The 17,927-nt window shown below is 36.5% G+C and overlaps 1 protein-coding gene and 1 long non-coding RNA gene across 2 annotated transcripts in view; one reads left to right on the top strand and one right to left on the bottom strand.

The window, feature by feature from the left end:
* The window catches only part of LOC139471525 (complement C3-like), an 87,187-nt gene extending 70,447 nt beyond the window's left edge, over positions 1-16,740 (top strand). Inside the window, exons 31-38 of the mRNA XM_071253902.1 lie at positions 1,515-1,602; positions 2,579-2,644; positions 7,597-7,702; positions 10,304-10,411; positions 11,997-12,074; positions 14,788-14,871; positions 15,186-15,324; positions 16,351-16,740. Coding sequence (XP_071110003.1) covers positions 1,515-1,602; positions 2,579-2,644; positions 7,597-7,702; positions 10,304-10,411; positions 11,997-12,074; positions 14,788-14,871; positions 15,186-15,324; positions 16,351-16,474 — 793 coding nt within the window. The 3' untranslated portion in view covers positions 16,475-16,740. The remainder of the gene's footprint in view (positions 1-1,514; positions 1,603-2,578; positions 2,645-7,596; positions 7,703-10,303; positions 10,412-11,996; positions 12,075-14,787; positions 14,872-15,185; positions 15,325-16,350) is intronic.
* On the bottom strand, positions 4,254-7,936 carry LOC139471526 (uncharacterized). The gene is made up of 2 exons (XR_011653842.1): positions 7,852-7,936; positions 4,254-4,612 (listed from the first exon to the last, which is right to left on the bottom strand). It is a non-coding gene; the product is annotated as an uncharacterized lncRNA (long non-coding RNA).
* Positions 16,741-17,927: the final 1,187 nt, after the last annotated feature.

The raw sequence follows: 17,927 nt of genomic DNA, 5'->3' as shown, positions 1-17,927 counted from the left end.
TGATATTTTGGGATTTTTCTAATTTTTATATTTTTAAATTTTTATGGAATGAAGTTGGACATAGACTCAATTGGGGATGGGGTTCGTTTCCGGGGCAGAATTCGAAAACCATTGTGTATATGATTGAAACTTGGCAAATCTATCAGGCACATACTGAAGTGGTGCCTTTTGATATTTTGGGATTTTTCTAATTTTAATTTTAATTTTTTTTTATGGAATGAAGTTGGACATAGACTCAATTGGGGATGGGGTTCGTTTCTGGGGCAGAATTCGAAAACCATTCAGTGTATTTGATCGAAACTTGGCAAAGCTATCAAGCACATACTGAAGTGGTGCCTTTTGATATTTTGGGATTTTTCTAATTTTTATTTTTTTAAATTTTTATGGAATGAAGTTGGACATAGACTCAATTGGGGATGGGGTTCGTTTCTGGGGCAGAATTCGAAAACCATTCAGTGTATTTGATCGAAACTTGGCATTCATATGGATGCGACCATGGTGGATCTTTTGTGGGTAAACAATGTATGCTTCTTAAAGAACATTAAACTGTTGACTCATTACATACAGAATTGCACATTTACTAGTGGTTACTTTACAGACAGCTGCTGGGGGGATATGTCATCTTTCTGATGACTCTTGTTTTAAGTATAAAGTACAGTCGGCACCTTTGATCTTTCAGCGAAGCATCTTAGAATGTTACATAAAGATCGTGGCAACATATTTGAAAACATTCTCTTGTTAAATGTTTTACATATTTTCTTGAATGTTGATTTTTTCAAAACATATTATGGAACATCAAAGTACCATGGAACATGTATTGGAATTTATGGCATCAGTGAGAGAGTGAATTTGATTTTAACACCGCTTTGAACAATATTAGTTATATCTACATGCATATTCTAAGGCGCAGTGGTGACTGTGAAGAGTTAGCTCCCTCAGATGCTCCCTGATTATATTTCTAGTGTTACAGGACAAGCTTTTGGCGCATTTAGACACCTAATATTTTCATGACTTTGTATTGTAATTCTTTTATCAAGGAGATATTGATGCCGAAAATACTAAAGAATGTGTCTACGGTCCCTCCGGTGTCTAAGGACACGTAACCTGTGGGTCAACACGTCTAAACGGTGCAGCCACTGGCTAATCCAGTCTGTCACCAACCAATCGGGGCGCTCTTACCCACGACTGTAAACACTAAATCGGCATGCAGCCGACAAACACACGTGCCCGCACGTGGGGCAAGATCTGAAACGTGTTGTCCCAAAGCGAACTACATATCCATACGGAGCTATTAACCACGTAAATGCTACCATCTATCCTAGAGGAATTTTCAATATTTCTACCCTAGTTTCTATGTTTGTCAGCCCCATACCCTGCTCGTGTTTTGCCAATGTGGTGAACATCCAAGATCTGCATCACAACAGACTTTCCTCCCACATTAAGCTGACACACCTCCATGTAACTGGAATGCTGTTCAAAGAGGCTTTAAAAATGTATGTTATTCTGTTCATCAGATACAACGGTAATTACAACCATGGCAAGACCTATATCCGTGTACGAATGCTGACTGGCTATGTTCCTAATGAGTGTGATCTTAAAGAGGTAAGTATGACCTGATACAGGTGTGATCCTCGGCAGCTTATATGTGATAAACAGTGTATAGTAGTAGTAGTAGTAGTAGTAGTAGTAGTAGTAGTAATAGTAGTAATAGTAGTAGTAGTAATAGTAGTAATACTAGTAGTAGTAGTAGTAGTAGTAGTAGTAGTAATAGTAGTAATAGTAGTAGTAGTAGTAGTAATAGTAGTAGTAGTAATAGTAGTAATAGTAGTAGTAATAGTAGTAGTAGTAATAGTAGTAGTAGTAGTAATAGTAGTAGTAGTAGTAATAGTAGTAGTAGTAATAGTAGTAGTAGTAGTAATAGTAGTAGTAGTAGTAGTAATAGTAGTAGTAGTAGTAGTAGTAGTAGTAGTAGTAATAGTAGTAGTAGTAGTAGTAATAGTAGTAGTAGTAATAGTAGTAGTAGTAATAGTAGTAGTAGTAGTAATAGTAGTAGTAGTAATAGTAGTAGTAGTAGTAATAGTAGTAGTAGTAATAGTAGTAGTAGTAGTAATAGTAGTAGTAGTAGTAGTAATAGTAGTAGTAGTAGTAGTAGTAGTAGTAATAGTAGTAGTAGTAGTAGTAATAGTAGTAGTAGTAATAGTAGTAGTAGTAATAGTAGTAGTAGTAGTAATAGTAGTAGTAGTAATAGTAGTAGTAGTAGTAGTAGTAGTAATAGTAGTAGTAGTAGTAGTAATAGTAGTAGTAGTAATAGTAGTAAGTAGTAGTAGTAGCAGCAGACAATCATGCGATTGATATCATGAGCTTCGGTCCATGCAGTTGGGATACGATGACATGCATCAACCAAGTAGCAGTAATTGTAGATGGAGTCATAGTAGTGGTAGCCATAGTATTGGTTGATCTGTAAATCAAGATAATAGTCCTGAATATGTATATGTTCATGAGGGATCTGTAAATATGTACACGATTCTAACATTAACTTCATTCTAATATAAATGTTTTTCTGCCTTCTGTTTACCAGCTCGAGGGGGGACGTGTTGTCAAAGCAGGGTACAACGACGACTACGTTGAAATACAATTAAGAACTGTGAGTACACATAAAAACGCATGCAAAGGAGAGATGTCAGAGAGGCTTGACATATTTGCCTTTTTATACTGCTGTGACATTTTTCTTAATGCACAGAGAGAAATATATAATTTTAAATCAAAACAGAATTTTTTATTGTTGAAATTAATTAATTCTAATGATATTTTTCATCATTATTGTTGTGGTATAGTTTTCATGTTTTTAATGGCCACAGTCACAGTGCAGTCTAATGCCCTCAAGTGCCTGGTTTGAGTTACATCCTCTTGGTTGCCATGATCCGCTGAATACACCATTTGAGTGCCAGATTAAACTGAGTTTTTATCTAGAAAATGTCTACAAATGCGAAACATGTCCTTCCACATGAAACCACCTTAAAGATCAAGTGGATAGACCGTCTGCCCGGAGCGTGGAAGGTTGAGAGTTAGATCCTCAAACCTGTCGTACCAAAAAAGATGGTCCTTGTCACCCTGCCTGGCCCTCGGCGAGGGGATAAAATAAGGGGACTTGTCGGTTCTGAATATGTATTCTGTGTCTGAGTGGGTTATCATGTTAAACTGCAGCATGGTATCTCAGTTGGCTATTACTATTGACCTTTTTCACACTTTTGCCATCTTGGATCGAAAACTAGGCTTGGAGAGCATATAGCTCCATGCAATGTGAGTCTCATCAGCTGATAGGGAACAGACAGCATGTTGTGCATTTCACTGATTGACATTTCAAACAAACCAAAAATGGTATCCTCTGTATCTAATACAGAAGATATTTCACATTTAATCCTGAGGTCCAACTAAAATATGCCTGTAATACACTGGAATTAGCATTTTGCTGTCAGGATCCCGGAAGTGAATGGAAAGGTGCATTTCGAGATACGTATTTCAGAAATAGATTGTTTTATCATAACCTCGTCGGCATATAGGTACAATGTGTCAGTACATTCAATGACAGAAGTTTTGAATCATAAATGAACCGCATAACATGAAACACGTCAGTGTACTTTTGCAAATTTGCTCAGTCAATGCGTGGCTTGGCGAACTCGAGATCGTCGATCATGTTTATTTCACGTTTCACAGTGATGTTTGCTGCACAATGCACTATCGTATTGCCATGAGTCCAGTTGACAAAAGACACTTTTTCTGCTATGATTTTCATCTTAACATATTACGATGTAAATGAAATTTGTTCACAAAATAATTTGTGTGTCAAAATAAATATTCAGACGGGGCGATAACTCTATTCAGTGTGTACAATGACAGATGATACTTTACTTGTTCTTCAAACATCACGTACTTAACTGATTATTACCGATTGAGATTGCAACGTGCATGACAATAGTAATAATGTGTGAACTGTTTAAAATAAGTTAAAAGGTTAAAAGGTTAAGTTAATCCTGTATGATGATAGGTAATTGTATATCAAAAGGAAGCTACTGATACATTTATCCTGAATAGTTTGAAAATGTCTTGATCAGATATGAGTACAGATAAAATTACAAAAGATAAAAATGAATCAACTTCAATCGGTAATCAAGCCAAGATAAAATATATGTATCGGTACAATTATGTTGATGGAACAATCTGGATTTCTCATATTTAACAAAGAAAAACAAACCGAAATTTTCATGTCTTTAATTCTCACAATATAAGATTTCAAAACTTTGTCAGTCAAAAGCTCCTAATTAAATTCCAGGAGAAAATAATTTTCTTGCTTGTAAACAGATGGTACAATGTGCTTTTTTAGTGTCTGATAAAAATTGGCCATGTTGTTTTGTGAGTGAATAAGGCTTTTCACTTCCTCGTCCTATTTAAGTGAAATGTGACAGGAAGCACATTGTTGATTGAATGAATATGGCTTTTCACTTCCTCGTCCTTTGACAGGAAGCACATTGTAACCAGTGTGTTACTGTCAGCAGAAAGCTCCTCCAGACATCCGTCACCGGATACTAGTACTTCATTGTGTTGACTCGCTGGCCTGAAATGAATAATTCAATAATATTGTAATAATATTTCTACTTCAATAAAAAAAATTATAAACAATGTATATTCACCTTTTCTCAAAATTTTGCTTATTTAGAAAACAACATTCTTCTGAAATAGAGAAATGTAAGGAAAAATAATCACAGTGTGTAACACAACATGCTACTTTAGAAAATCTTGAAGGCATCAATTCATCTGATATGTCTAAAACTCAAACAGTATATTCTGTGTAAACAGTAAGCTCAACAGATGCATCAATTTAATGACAGTGTACTACAGCTCTTTATATCAGTGTCACACAGAAATTCACTCTTGTTTTAATGAAACACGTTTTGATATTTGTATTACCGGTATGTATTTCATCATGAAATACTTATTTTAGCCTGACCATGCTGAAAACATACTTTCGCTAGAGTGAAATAAATAAGATTTTTATTAGAATCAGGTGAAATATCACGTTTTGTCACACCTACAGTCAGTCTGCCTCATTGACACTATGGTTTTCTGAATAACGTCATAAAGATCACAAAGATAATAAAAGACTTGAATTTATTTCGTCAAATGAAATGTTTATCTCTTCTTGTGGTTTACTAAAGTTGATATCTTGACTTGACAATATTAACTTTGCCAGATCACAAGATGAGATAAATTCATGCTATCATCGTTATTTGACAAGGAAAACAAATTAAATTTCTTCTATGTATTTATATTTTTTATATTTCTCGTTTTGATTGAATAATAAAAATTATCAAAATGATCACACCACTTGACTTGATTGAAATAAACTAAAGTTCTAAAGATTATTAACAATAGTAAAATATTACATCATAACAATATAATTATCGCAAAATGAAACAGTAAGCACAACTATATTCTTACATATAAATTGATTTGATTAATAATCAATAATACATGGCAATTGCTTGCACAAAAGAAATAATTTTGTTATAAAAGTTTCAAAACATGTTTGTGGACATAAAACCAGATGGGTTTCACAATTAAACAAAGGGAATAAATGAGTAATGATTGCAATACGCATGGGAATTAAAAATAATTCTGTTTATACTTTAAGTTTATTGTAATGTCAATATCAATTTATGCATTTGGAAAATTTGAATACAAACTGTTAAAGAGTCATCTGTTTCTGTAAATTATATAAAGATCACATGTATACAGTCGTGCCTCGTTTATACGGACACTTGCCTCATTTCACAATTCGTCCGTATAAACGAATTTCCGTAATAACTGAAACCAGCTTCTTACTGGAAGAGTTACTTCCCTTCAATTATGCAAAATGCACAAGGTAATCTTAATCCCTAGATATAAAACAATTCCTCGTAATGTTCTCGTAATACATAATCAAGGTCAACTTTGACCTCTGACCTCCACAGACGCCATATTTATCGAAGGGGATTACATGTACAATAAACAAGCGCGTCTCAAACGTAACTCAGTGTCACTTGATTAATTGACTTCTCACGAATCAAAGGATTTCCACCAGCGGAAGTGTATTGTCCGGATAAGTGAGACAATTTTGAGTGCATTTCAGTGTTTTGTGTATGAAAATGACCGTCCGGTTCCGGAAACGGAATTTCCGGATATATGGTTAAATTTGTATAGTAATTATTTCGTTTTGAATGAAAATCGTCCGGGAACCGAGGTTTCCGGATATCTGAAGTCCGTATAAGCGGGGCACGACTGTATTGAACATTTACTGGCCATTAATTAAGTTGGGTTTTTGTTCATTTCATGACATGATTAATTTGGTACAGTAAGTAAATATAATTTTGGTAGAAATATTGTTTACAAAATTGCAGATCAAACTGTACTTTACTTAAAATATTTACACACCCTTTATGTAATAATTCAGTTGAAATATGACATCTCATGCTATCTAATCTGTCAACATTGACAATCGAAATAACAACTGTTCACAATCACAACAGCACAAGTAGATCTAGAGGTCTAATATTTTATTGGAATGCATTTGAGTCCATTACAATTTACATCAAATTCGCAACTGATGCAAAATTCTCATTTGTAACGATTGTAAATTTTCAGTAGGTTACAATTTGATACATCATATCAACATATCAATTTAGTAAGTTTGTGACATATATCTAGATATGGTCAAAAGGTCAATATTTCGACTTCAAATACAACCCGCAAAGTTATTTAAACTCACAATAAATAGTTTGGCTTAATGGTGTGTAAACAATGAATTATTCTTTACAAGATGTCAGTAGCATTTGTATTAAGTCTGTTCAGCTACCATAAACTGCACTGGGAGTTACCAGGTGGTCATGGATATTTTAAATTGAAATCACAGACTTGAATTTATATCGGTAAGGAGACCAGATAACAGTAGAATACTTTGTCAATGATAAGAATAAGAATAATGTTCAATAAATGTACCGGGATGGTTAAATTGTCACAGTTTGTCCCTATTGCGTGCCTTGTTGACATCTCCATGTGTTTCATGTGCTATCCAGCCTTCACCTTCTGCTCTCCAAGCCTCGCTTTCAAACCGGAAGCAGCGAAGTGTGAAAAAGGTCAATAAAACCGGAATTAGTCTTGACTAGTACATGCAGCCATACACACATACACGTAGATACATAGCGCTATGAAAGTGCAATAATCTTGAATGCAGGATTAAACCCAAGTTGACCCGAACTCACCTCTTGGGGGCTGAACTACTGTTCAAAGCTTGCTGTGCATCACTGCGTCCCTTAAGCACGCCAGAAACGTAACATTGTGGTTCGAATATCATTTCCTGTTATGTTTGTAAGTCTGTCAGCACCATACCCATGGTCATAGGATTCACCAAAGTGGTAAACATCTGAGGCATTCATCACTTTGGCCTTTCCGCCGAAATTAAGCTGACACGCTGTGATATAACTAGACTTCCGTTCAAAATGCTGTTAAACCCAACTCACTCACTGTTCAAAATGGTGTAAACCTGACCCTTTATTGTTTTAGGTGAGTGCGGAAGAAGAGGAGTGTGTCGGCTTCCGTATCTGGAAGATCCATGACGTATTCCGTATTAAGCCCGCAACAGTCACCCTACGGAGTTTCAATGTGGACAGTGAGTCCTTTTGAATATCTTTGCGCTCCTTGAAAGCTAGGACCCTTTGATCGTAGGTTCTAATCCAAGACTGGTCCAAACTCCTATCCTTGGCACCTTCACTGCTTGTGATATTTAACAAAATAGTAAGCCTCAGAAATCTATTTCACCTTTGACTTTCTTCCAGCATTAAAGATAGACATCGGGTCATACAGAAAGTCTGGACGGTAACACGTGACCAAAATATGCCACACAGCCTACACATAACCCATATCCTTCATTTTCCCGTGTTTTCATGGCCTCGCTTTGAGAATGGCAAATGTGTTATCTCCAAATGGCCCATTAGAGAGATAAGCACTCCTCGTCAATGAAATATAGCTCAACTGCCCCAGGAAAGCAGAGAACAACACACAAACATGGTATCCTGCTATGTTTGCTTAATTATTTACATTTTAGTTCAATCGTCAAAGAATAACCCCAAAATAATATAATTCAATATCTTTTAGATGTAATTATCACATTTAGAATGAAACTGTTATGTTAGGGATAACAGTTTGTCAGGAAAATAATGATGTTTATGTTACATTTTTTAAATATACTCTAAAATACGCAAAGATACCATGTATGAACAACAATATGATACAACTTTTACAAACTGTAAATAACAGAAATATTGTTTTCATGCATTTACAAAGATGCTCTTATGTTACAATTCAATTAATTTCAACAGAAATGAATTCAGTGTTTAAAGAGGAAATATAGGTTAGTTACAGTAGATCATTATCGTGTTAATGCGTTTCACATTTCATGATAAAAAGATCATGATATTGTTGGGACCAATATTCAATTTTAGTCAGATAAATTCCATTGATATATGTATCTGTCAAAAGAATACATGTTATATATTTAGTTGTGTCAACAAGATATTCCACACATGCACGAACCTCCACCTGAGTAGAAATTCCATTTTTGTTATCAAAATTTCTCTCCACTATCACTGAACAATAGGAATATTTAAGAAGTATCCATCGAAATATGTGTTAACATCCTCCCTTTCATAGTCTAATGTCGTCTCTGAATCAAAGTCAGTACCAGTCTAAACACTACATTTTGGGGGCAGAATCAACTTATGGCTTCTGAATGGTTTTCTTCATTTCCACAGAATACAAGTGTCAGTATAATTTAATAAATTGTTTATTTAAAGGATGTGACTGGAGAGTCACATCATTTACCTCTAATGACGAACTGTTCATTTGAATTGAGAATTTCATGATATTTAAACATAACAAAGGTGTTATACGTGCCCTACGGTGACTGGTCTTTCAACAAGATCACAGATACAAACCGTTGACATTAACTGAATCCCAGAACCAGCTATTTCTGAATGAAATGATTCAGAAATGGTGATGCTCTTTAACCAACCAGATTGCTACACTATACTCAAGCTCCACTTTTTTCTGTGATCGACTCTTTCCAAATTCACCAACAACCAATACAAATCAGAGAATAATACCTTATATGGCTTGAGATCGAAAGATCCCTGGATGAAACTTGAAATACAGGGCAAAACTTTACAACCGGAGGTGTATACACATAAATTGCAGGTGAATCTTTGCTCAATTCATATGTTAAACAGTCTGTGCTCTTCTTATTTTAGCTTTTAAGCAATTCAGATATGACAAAACTTTCTTGTTGATCAGCTGAATGGCAGCCTGGTATCAAATTCCATTCTCCATAGACGCCAGAACGAGGCGGGATTCCCCTGTTAAGCAGGCATGCCCACGGAAAGTGTCAGCTGACACTGGAAATCTATTTTTGCATATGTCATCAGAACATCAAACATAAGTTGCAAACAAGTTATTCGAGAACACATTGTATATTTTACCTGCTCATTTGTAACACAAGGCCAACCCCAATGCTCTTTTGTAACATAAAACCCTTCATGAAATGGCCACTTTATGACTGCCTCTTGAAGATGACACGCCATGATATCACTGTACTGAGCATAGATCGTGGTATTCACCAAAGTTGAAAATGTCAACTACAGCTTTGCTTCAGCTATCCTTTCACTTGAAGATGACTGTATTGATCTGTTGGGCATACAAATGTATACACTTAAAAACTTTAATTGACCCACACATTTTTGGTATCAAAACTTTTCTAAGCTGAAAACAGTCGTCAAAACACTGCAAACTTAAGGTTGAAAGCACAAATATCATACCTATATCAAATACATCAACATCAAATAACCATCTCTTTTTGTTTCATTTTTAGCCACCTCAAAACATCGATGTATTCTTTCTTTCAGACTGACATTTAGTCTCAGAAATAAAATTATGTTATTTAAAAATATATATCTACAAAAAAAGAAAGAGATAAAATCCAAATGGAGCCTAGAACAATCCTTAATTTCAGGACTCCTGCCGAGTCATTCTAGATTGAGTTGCAACTCCTTTTTTAATTTATTTTCTGGGATCTGGTAGACACACTAACTTTCTTTTGCCTGGCTGTTTAACTGAACTATTGTCCAAAGCAGCCTTAAATTTTAGTCACTAGTGAGGAACTTTAAGGCCAATATCTTACTTGTAAACCTGGACTATGAGTTTCAAGTTTTCTTTTCAGAATGGACATGTCCACGAACATATGAGAGTGGGGAGAATGTGGTCAGCACGCCTTTCTATTGTCCAGTACAGGTCAATAACCAGATGAGAGGCTGCAGCTGTATAAACGGTCAGTTCCCTTACATTGGACACAGGAGATAAATGCACTGAGGTTTTCAGCTCAACTGACTGATAGTCATAAGGGCTTTTGTTTAAGCATGTTGTTGGTCTGGTTGTCCATCTACATCTTCGACATTTATCATAAACAACAAGGCCTGAAACTTTACATGAATGATTCAAGCTGTGAGGTATAGGAATTGCTGACAGAATTCTGACACCAACAATTGGAAGGCTGTATGATGCATGACAGATTAACTGTAGTCATATATGAAGGAATATATGTACAAGTTAATTGATCGTGGTTATTTCACTTTTATAACCATACTTCACTTCGACTTCTTTACCTCACTTTAATGTTTATATGCCAAATCTCATTAAAATCCGATCTTAGTTCTTGCTACCGCTAAACAAAAATCTGAAGACATCCCATTACGGGTCACATCAAACCGACCTTGCACGAACTTTGACAGACCAATGGAATAACTGACAAGAAGTCGACATTAGCCAATTAGAAGGCAGCTTTCTCGTACTTTACGGTACCAATTTCAAATTGGCGACTCCGCTATGAAACATATTTTGACAAATTCTCAATTAAAAATTTGAAACCTTGACAAAAGAACATTCTGGAATGGCTAATAGATGGTCTAGACTGTATGGATTCTGCCCATAACTATCTTCGGAATACCCCATGTTTAGAAATCACATTCCGACTGTCACTTTCATGATCTGGTAAGTGATGCTCGGATTGGTTGGATGAAAGGTCGTGCTGACGTGATCCCTTATGGGATGTCCTCAGATCTTTTAGCGTTAGCGAGAACTAAGATCTGATTTTAACGAGATTGGGCAGCACAATATTTATGCTCGTGGGTTTCACCAAAGTGGTAAGCGTCTGAGACCTGCAGCACCTTGGGCCTAAGGAGAAAGCATCGTTTCTCTGAGCAGCACATGTCCTCCCACATCAAGCTGACATGCAGTTATAAAACTTAAATACTGATCAAAGTCACATTAAACCTGAGTAGTCATTGACGTTTGTTTACGTGTCACATTTCGACTAACTTCAAAGCCTTTACCTCATCTTTACACTTTTGTTCATTACTTTATACTTCACTTTTAGGTTTACACTACACTTTGTGGCCTGTACTTTACTTTAACGTCTTAACTTCACTCTACTATCTACTCATCACCACGAGAATTAAGTGTCATTTAATACTTCACTCTCACACCATAACCTGTCTTTATCATCTGTTCTTCACATTAACGTTTTTACTATACTTTAATGTTTAGCCTTCACCTCAACATCTTTACTTCACTATCATGTATACACATCAGTTTGAATAGGTGTTTTCTTCAGAGTTTGACAGTACGACCAGACAAATGGTAATTAACACTGATCAGGACCATTAAGTACAAACTCCGGGTGAACAGAAATTGGTGAAATTGGTTCGAACTAAATGTGAGAAAGTCTTTCAAATTTAGTTTTGTAGTTTGCAAGCTGATATCGTCGGTCCAGTTAAGTTGGGGTCAGTGTGGGGCTGGTCCTGTTGACTGTTATTATTTGTTCAAACACTGGTCTCATGCTGAATTACATTTTCCAGATAAGTGTGTGGACTGTGGTCGCCGAGCCAACCCCAGTATGCGTCTACTCCGGGCCTTGGCAAGAGACTCGTTGTATGGTACGTGAAGAGGAATAATGTGTTGGGAGTTTCGAACATATTTGTGTACGCTGCATATGTTGGATTACAAGCCAATTGTGGCCAGTTGGATCACTTGGTTTATTCTGTTACATACAAATTACATAGGGAAGCAATTGAGTGCTGATATTACGTGATTTCACCATTTTTCCTGTTGCATAAATTCAAATAACATGACAATTTCGATAGAAGATATTACTTTGGTTAAATTTAATTTAAAGTTGGTCCAATTGAATGTCAAGCAAATTTCATGGGCTATAAGGATGGAAATTATCCAAGAACTTCTACTAGCCCGAATAGGGATGACATATAGCAATGCCTCCAAAATGTATGAAATTATACAAGCCTTTGGGATACCTTTGGGGTAAACAAAACTGTTTCAGCTAGCGATGATCCATTGGATTGAGGTAATTCGACTGCTTAAATGCCTTTGGATGTAGGGACATGCCTCATTATCCTTGACAACGTGAGGTGAAATGAATTTTTACATCGTGATCATTATTATTTCACATATATAGTGACATGCATGTACAAGTGGGTGAAGCTGCCTGTACTAGTCCAGACTTTTATCAGTTTATAGTGCCAGCCCATTGAGATACCATGCTGCAGTTAAGCGGGGAATATTTCAGGGTGATTCATTCAGCCCTTTGCCTTTGTGTTTGGCATTGAATCTTTTGAGTTTCTTACCTAATAGGGAGGGGTGCTACCATCCTAGACCTCCAAAGCATAGATCCCCAACACGCCTTACTCATCTCCTTTACATGGATGAGATCGATATCCGAGTTAAAAGATCAGGTTCTCCTTGTCAAGTCTTTCTAAGAGATAGTTGTATGATGTTTGGACTCTACAAATGCATTCCCTTCCATCTAAAATGTGGCAAGGCTGTGGAGATTGGGTCAGTTGAGTTACAGAGAGTAGGACTGATTGAGCATTATTTGAAGGATCAAGTTCCAAAATGCCCATAATGATTTATAGATAAACCTCACGAAGAGTGTAAATCTTCTCTAAAGAAAGAGTTCAGAGTTTAATGCACAAAATAAGGTGTTATTTTGGTGTTATTGATTGGACATAGATCACCCTGCTCTTCCCTCAATCGCTTATATTTATCAAACAAATCCAAAGGGTGTGGAGGCTCTTCTTGATAAAATTTTAATGTGCACTTTTGCACACATTTATTTGTTCGATGATCCTCTTGTGAAGCTTTGTCAAGACTCTTGATGAAAAGAAAAATAAGTCATTCCACAGTTTCCTTAAACAAGATGTAGGAGAGAATCTCAATGTAATGGTGCTGTACTGCTGGACGGTTCAGAAATAAGTGTCAGCCAAGTGAAGTGCCATTATCAAATCAGCTCACACTCAATTTTTCAAGAGGAGGCTTTCTAAATGAGTGTTGTTTGTTGCTTGGATGAAGTCCTCTGGTCTGTAAAGCGAAATAGAAGGCTCTCTGTTCTCAGGCCCAATCACTTTCCACTTGAAACAGTCAATATGTGATTTTGCATGAAAATGTAAATATGTAATGTAGATTATGTAATAAATTTAATGAGACAGCTAGTCCAACACCTTGTCATTGGAATGTCAAGCTTTGGCACACAGTATCTAAAGCGACATGATTGTGTTGCTTAATCCTTTTATTATCGTCTTCGCCATGTTTGTGATTTTGAATCTTAGGTGTATCCAACCCATATTGTGATGGGGCATTATGGACAATGATAATAATGAAATCCAGACAAGGCCAATAAACCTGATCTTGTATTTTCTAATAAATACAATGAAATCATTTATATCATTCTTATGACATGAATGATCTTTGACAAGATTCAGGAAAAACATTATAAATATGAAGACCTTGCCTATGAAAAGTCACGCTTCCATCCCAAGTACTAAGTTGATTAGACTATTTTTCTTGTGGCCTTAGGTTTAGTACCTCCCAATCACTTGACTGACATGGGGATAGTACCTGGGTTTTGCTGATGGTAACACAGCTCTTCTGACAATCTTGGTCTTGCAAAAGGCTGCAGTGTTTGAGTCTTCATATTCTCTGAAAAGTTATTGGTGGGTTCGACAAGTCAGCTCTTCCAGGAAGGAGACCCATTTGCTGTCTGGGCTGCGTGTAGAGGAGTAAGGGGCCCTTAATTGATGATGATCCTAACCATCCTGATTGTGCCAGCATCACCCAAACACCCTTTGCTGCATTTTTATTTAATCTGTGAAACATAAAAGAGCAGCATAATTACTCCAGTCAATGGATCAGTGTACCCTCAAATATCTTTCTCCTATTACTGGGGAGTACTCAACCCAAGCTGCCTATCATGTCTGAGGTGACACAAGGTTAACTGCCACGTTACTATTCTCATCCTACTGGGCACCCAATTCTGCATGGTGAGCAGTGATATTATTCAAACAAAGTCACTGGCCTCAGGAGACACCAAATGCAACGTGTGACCTATTTGGACGAAAATAACTGGCCACAGAAGACACCACATATAACATTTGATTAATGCCCTTAATGAGGCCAGCTTGGTCAGACCGTAGTGCAAAACGACATTGACTCACTCACTCACGCACTCACTCGCATAGCTCAATATGGAGCGCTGTTAGCTTCCAGTGTATAAATAATAGACATAGAAATAGTACAGTCTAGAAGATAATATCTCTGTTTAAAATGTGAGCTAATACCCAAATTCCATTGTTTCAGCATTCAAGTTACGAGCACTGTCTATGGAGGAACACCCTGGCTACAGACATTTGCTGTTTAATGTTGAAGAAGACCTAAAACCATGTAAGTCTAACATGAACATGCTATACTCTATATGGTCTTGTTAAAATCGAGCCCCATGGTGATTCAGGGTTAGAACTGGTCCCAAGCAACCAAAAAGAGCTGACTTCAGGGATTGCATGGTAATTTTTAAGGCTCGGTGACTTAGTTGATAGCGTGATCATCGTATGTCCCACGACAGTGTGGGACAATGCTTAAAATTTCACTCACTGGATTGTCTAATCCAGACTTGATACTTTACTTATCTGTGTGCAGAGTTAATCAACAAACACACACTGTTGAAATGAGCGTGTCACTCGACTCACACACTCTTTCAGGTATCGGTGAACTGGCCCAGCAGCACGTGACATTTGTGACGAGACAAGAGTGTGGCTGTCCTGAGTTCATGGAAGGAGATCTGTACTGGGTGCTGGGAATGGATTTCAACACATACACAGATCAACAAGGACGTAACAGGTACAATTTGCTGATTCTGAATTGGCAAGCAGGAAGAGACATTCACAAGTCTTGTTTTGAATAAGTGTCAAATGTCGCTTTCATGTGTTGTAATGGGTGTCAAGTATCACATCCTTGTGTTGGGAATAGGTATTTGATATCGTCGGCTTGTGTTGTAATATGTGTCAAATACTGCATGCTTGTGTTGTAATAGGTGTTAAATATTGCATGCTTGTGTTGTAATAGGTGTCAAATACTGCATGCTTGTGTTGTTATAGGTGTCAAATACTGCATGCTTGTGTTGTTATAGGTGTCATATACTGCATGCTTGTGTTGTTGTTGTTGTCAAATACTGCATGCTTGTGTTATAATTGTCAAATACTGCATGCATGTGTGATAGGTGTCATATACTGCATGCTTGTGTTGTTATAGGTGTCAAATACTGCATGCTTGTGTAGTAATAGGTGTCAAATACTGCATGCTTGTGTTGTAATAGGTGTCATATACTGCATGCTTGTGTTGTAGTTGGTGTCAAAGGCTGCATCATTGACTAATAATACCTGTTGTTGAGGAGGTATCAGATGCCCCTACTTGTTTAGTGATAGGTGTCATACATATCATGCTTGTGTTGAGAATAGATATCTTTAAACCATGGCTACTTTTTCTTTGACCATGGTCTCACTAACTGAACTGTTAGTTAAACAGTACTTGGCAATGATGGAACTTCTTTTTTCCCCTATCATTTGTCTTGCTGATAGAACAATTTCATGAAAAAGTTTGTCAACAGTGGGATTCGAAACCCCGAAGTCCGCACTGAAGGCTAACCAATGTTGTCTTCTGTCACAGCGACATGGGAGAAAGGGTATGAAATTAACAACTAAACATTTTCTTACATCAGTAAGAATTGCTTATGCATTTATAAACTGCGAAATGTGTTTTTTATGCAATTTTTATACAGTATGTTACTCTATGCATTCAAGTATTTGTACCGTACCTGGGATTTTGTAGCTTTTCAAATGAATGATACATTGTTTTTGTTGATTTCAGTTCAAAGTTTTTCCTGAACTCAAATTCGTACCTGCTCTCCTCAAGACAGTCATCAAACTTTAACACACATTCTAGAGAAATTACCCGGGCCTATCGTGATAGTAGGGAAAGAACATGCTACTAAATATATCCGGTATCGTCACATCTGTGTTTCCTTGACTACACTGTGGATGTGAATTGAAAACAGGGTAATACTTGGCTACAAGGGTGCCTCACCATGTCAAGATTTAACATGTTTTTATGCCATAAGGAATAACTGGAGGACTGATAATGTTTCTTCACTTCGACTTGTACAATATTTCACTGATGTTGTGTAAACTGTACAATGTTAATGGATAATGCTGTGTGAATATAAGCTTCATCAACTGAATAAACGTTAATATTTTTGCCTCTTTGTGTGATATATATCATTGCATGTAATAAGGGAAAGTTGAATGACTATTGGAAAGTCATCCCTCTTGTTATACAGTCTTGTGGAGAGTGTTTTGTCACTCTGAATCTTTATGCATAGATGTAAGTGTGAAACAGACAAGGCAGTCTCACTCCTTTATTTCTAGTTCAGAAGGTGGATCAGAGGAAGGGAATGGGCTGTTTGACTGTGACAGAATGATATCAGATGGTCAACATACCAGAACCTTACGACATTGGATAAATGGCCTTGTTTTGACAATGCTAAACCAAACAGAAATTCTGATTTATATACATATAGGAAAAGAACAGCAAGAAGGGAAGCATTAATTGGGCACACGGGGATCAGATGCCTGCCTCTGGCCTCACAGTCAAGTCAAGGCAGTCTGGACCATGTTTTCACTCAACTTGGAATAAATTGCAACAGAGGTTATTTCACCACAATGCATTTCTACAAGGTCTAAAAACAACCAACTAAAAGCAATCCCATTTTGGGAAACATGTCAGATTTGCATAATCAAATATGGCCACCAATTATCAATATGTCTTCCACATATCGGATGAAGTGTAATTTATTGATGACAAAAATCATGTTGTATTCTGAAATAGCATATTATGTTTCTAAAAAGAACAACTGAACATTTTGACAAATCTACAAACATTCAAGACAGACGAAAAAATTCCTAACTATGTGTTCAGACTGGAATCTTTTATCTTTAAAACAGTATACTTGGACTTATTACAATTATGTACTTATTACAATGACAGTAAACACATTAAAAGGTTTCGTTTTCATTCATGTAAATACTCGTTGGATAAAAGTTTGACCACTTGAGGTCTCTCAGAATAAACCAAAACCAGTTTCACAAGAAGTTGAAAATTTATCTCACGAAAATGCGGAAATCCAACATAACCACCAAATACAAATATCTGAATATTAATCTGAAAAATCATGATCCACTGCTCATTCAATAACATAATTGTCAGATTCATGAACATTATTATGTGATGAACAGTGGAAAAGATGTCACGGTGAATGTTGCAGGGTCCTTATATACCTCGAAAGTCTCAACCTGCTTGTCATCCTCTGAGAAGCCTGGTAGTTGTGCATTGGTCCAGCTTGTACCATGGCATTCCCTGCATGCAGTACTGCAAGTGAGACCATATTT

This window comes from Haliotis cracherodii, unplaced genomic scaffold (assembly GCF_022045235.1).
Source record: "Haliotis cracherodii isolate W230 unplaced genomic scaffold, xgHalCrac1.p SCAF_23, whole genome shotgun sequence".
NCBI classification, from domain to species: domain Eukaryota; kingdom Metazoa; phylum Mollusca; class Gastropoda; order Lepetellida; family Haliotidae; genus Haliotis; species Haliotis cracherodii.
This window is presented reverse-complemented; position numbering and strand designations above follow the sequence as displayed.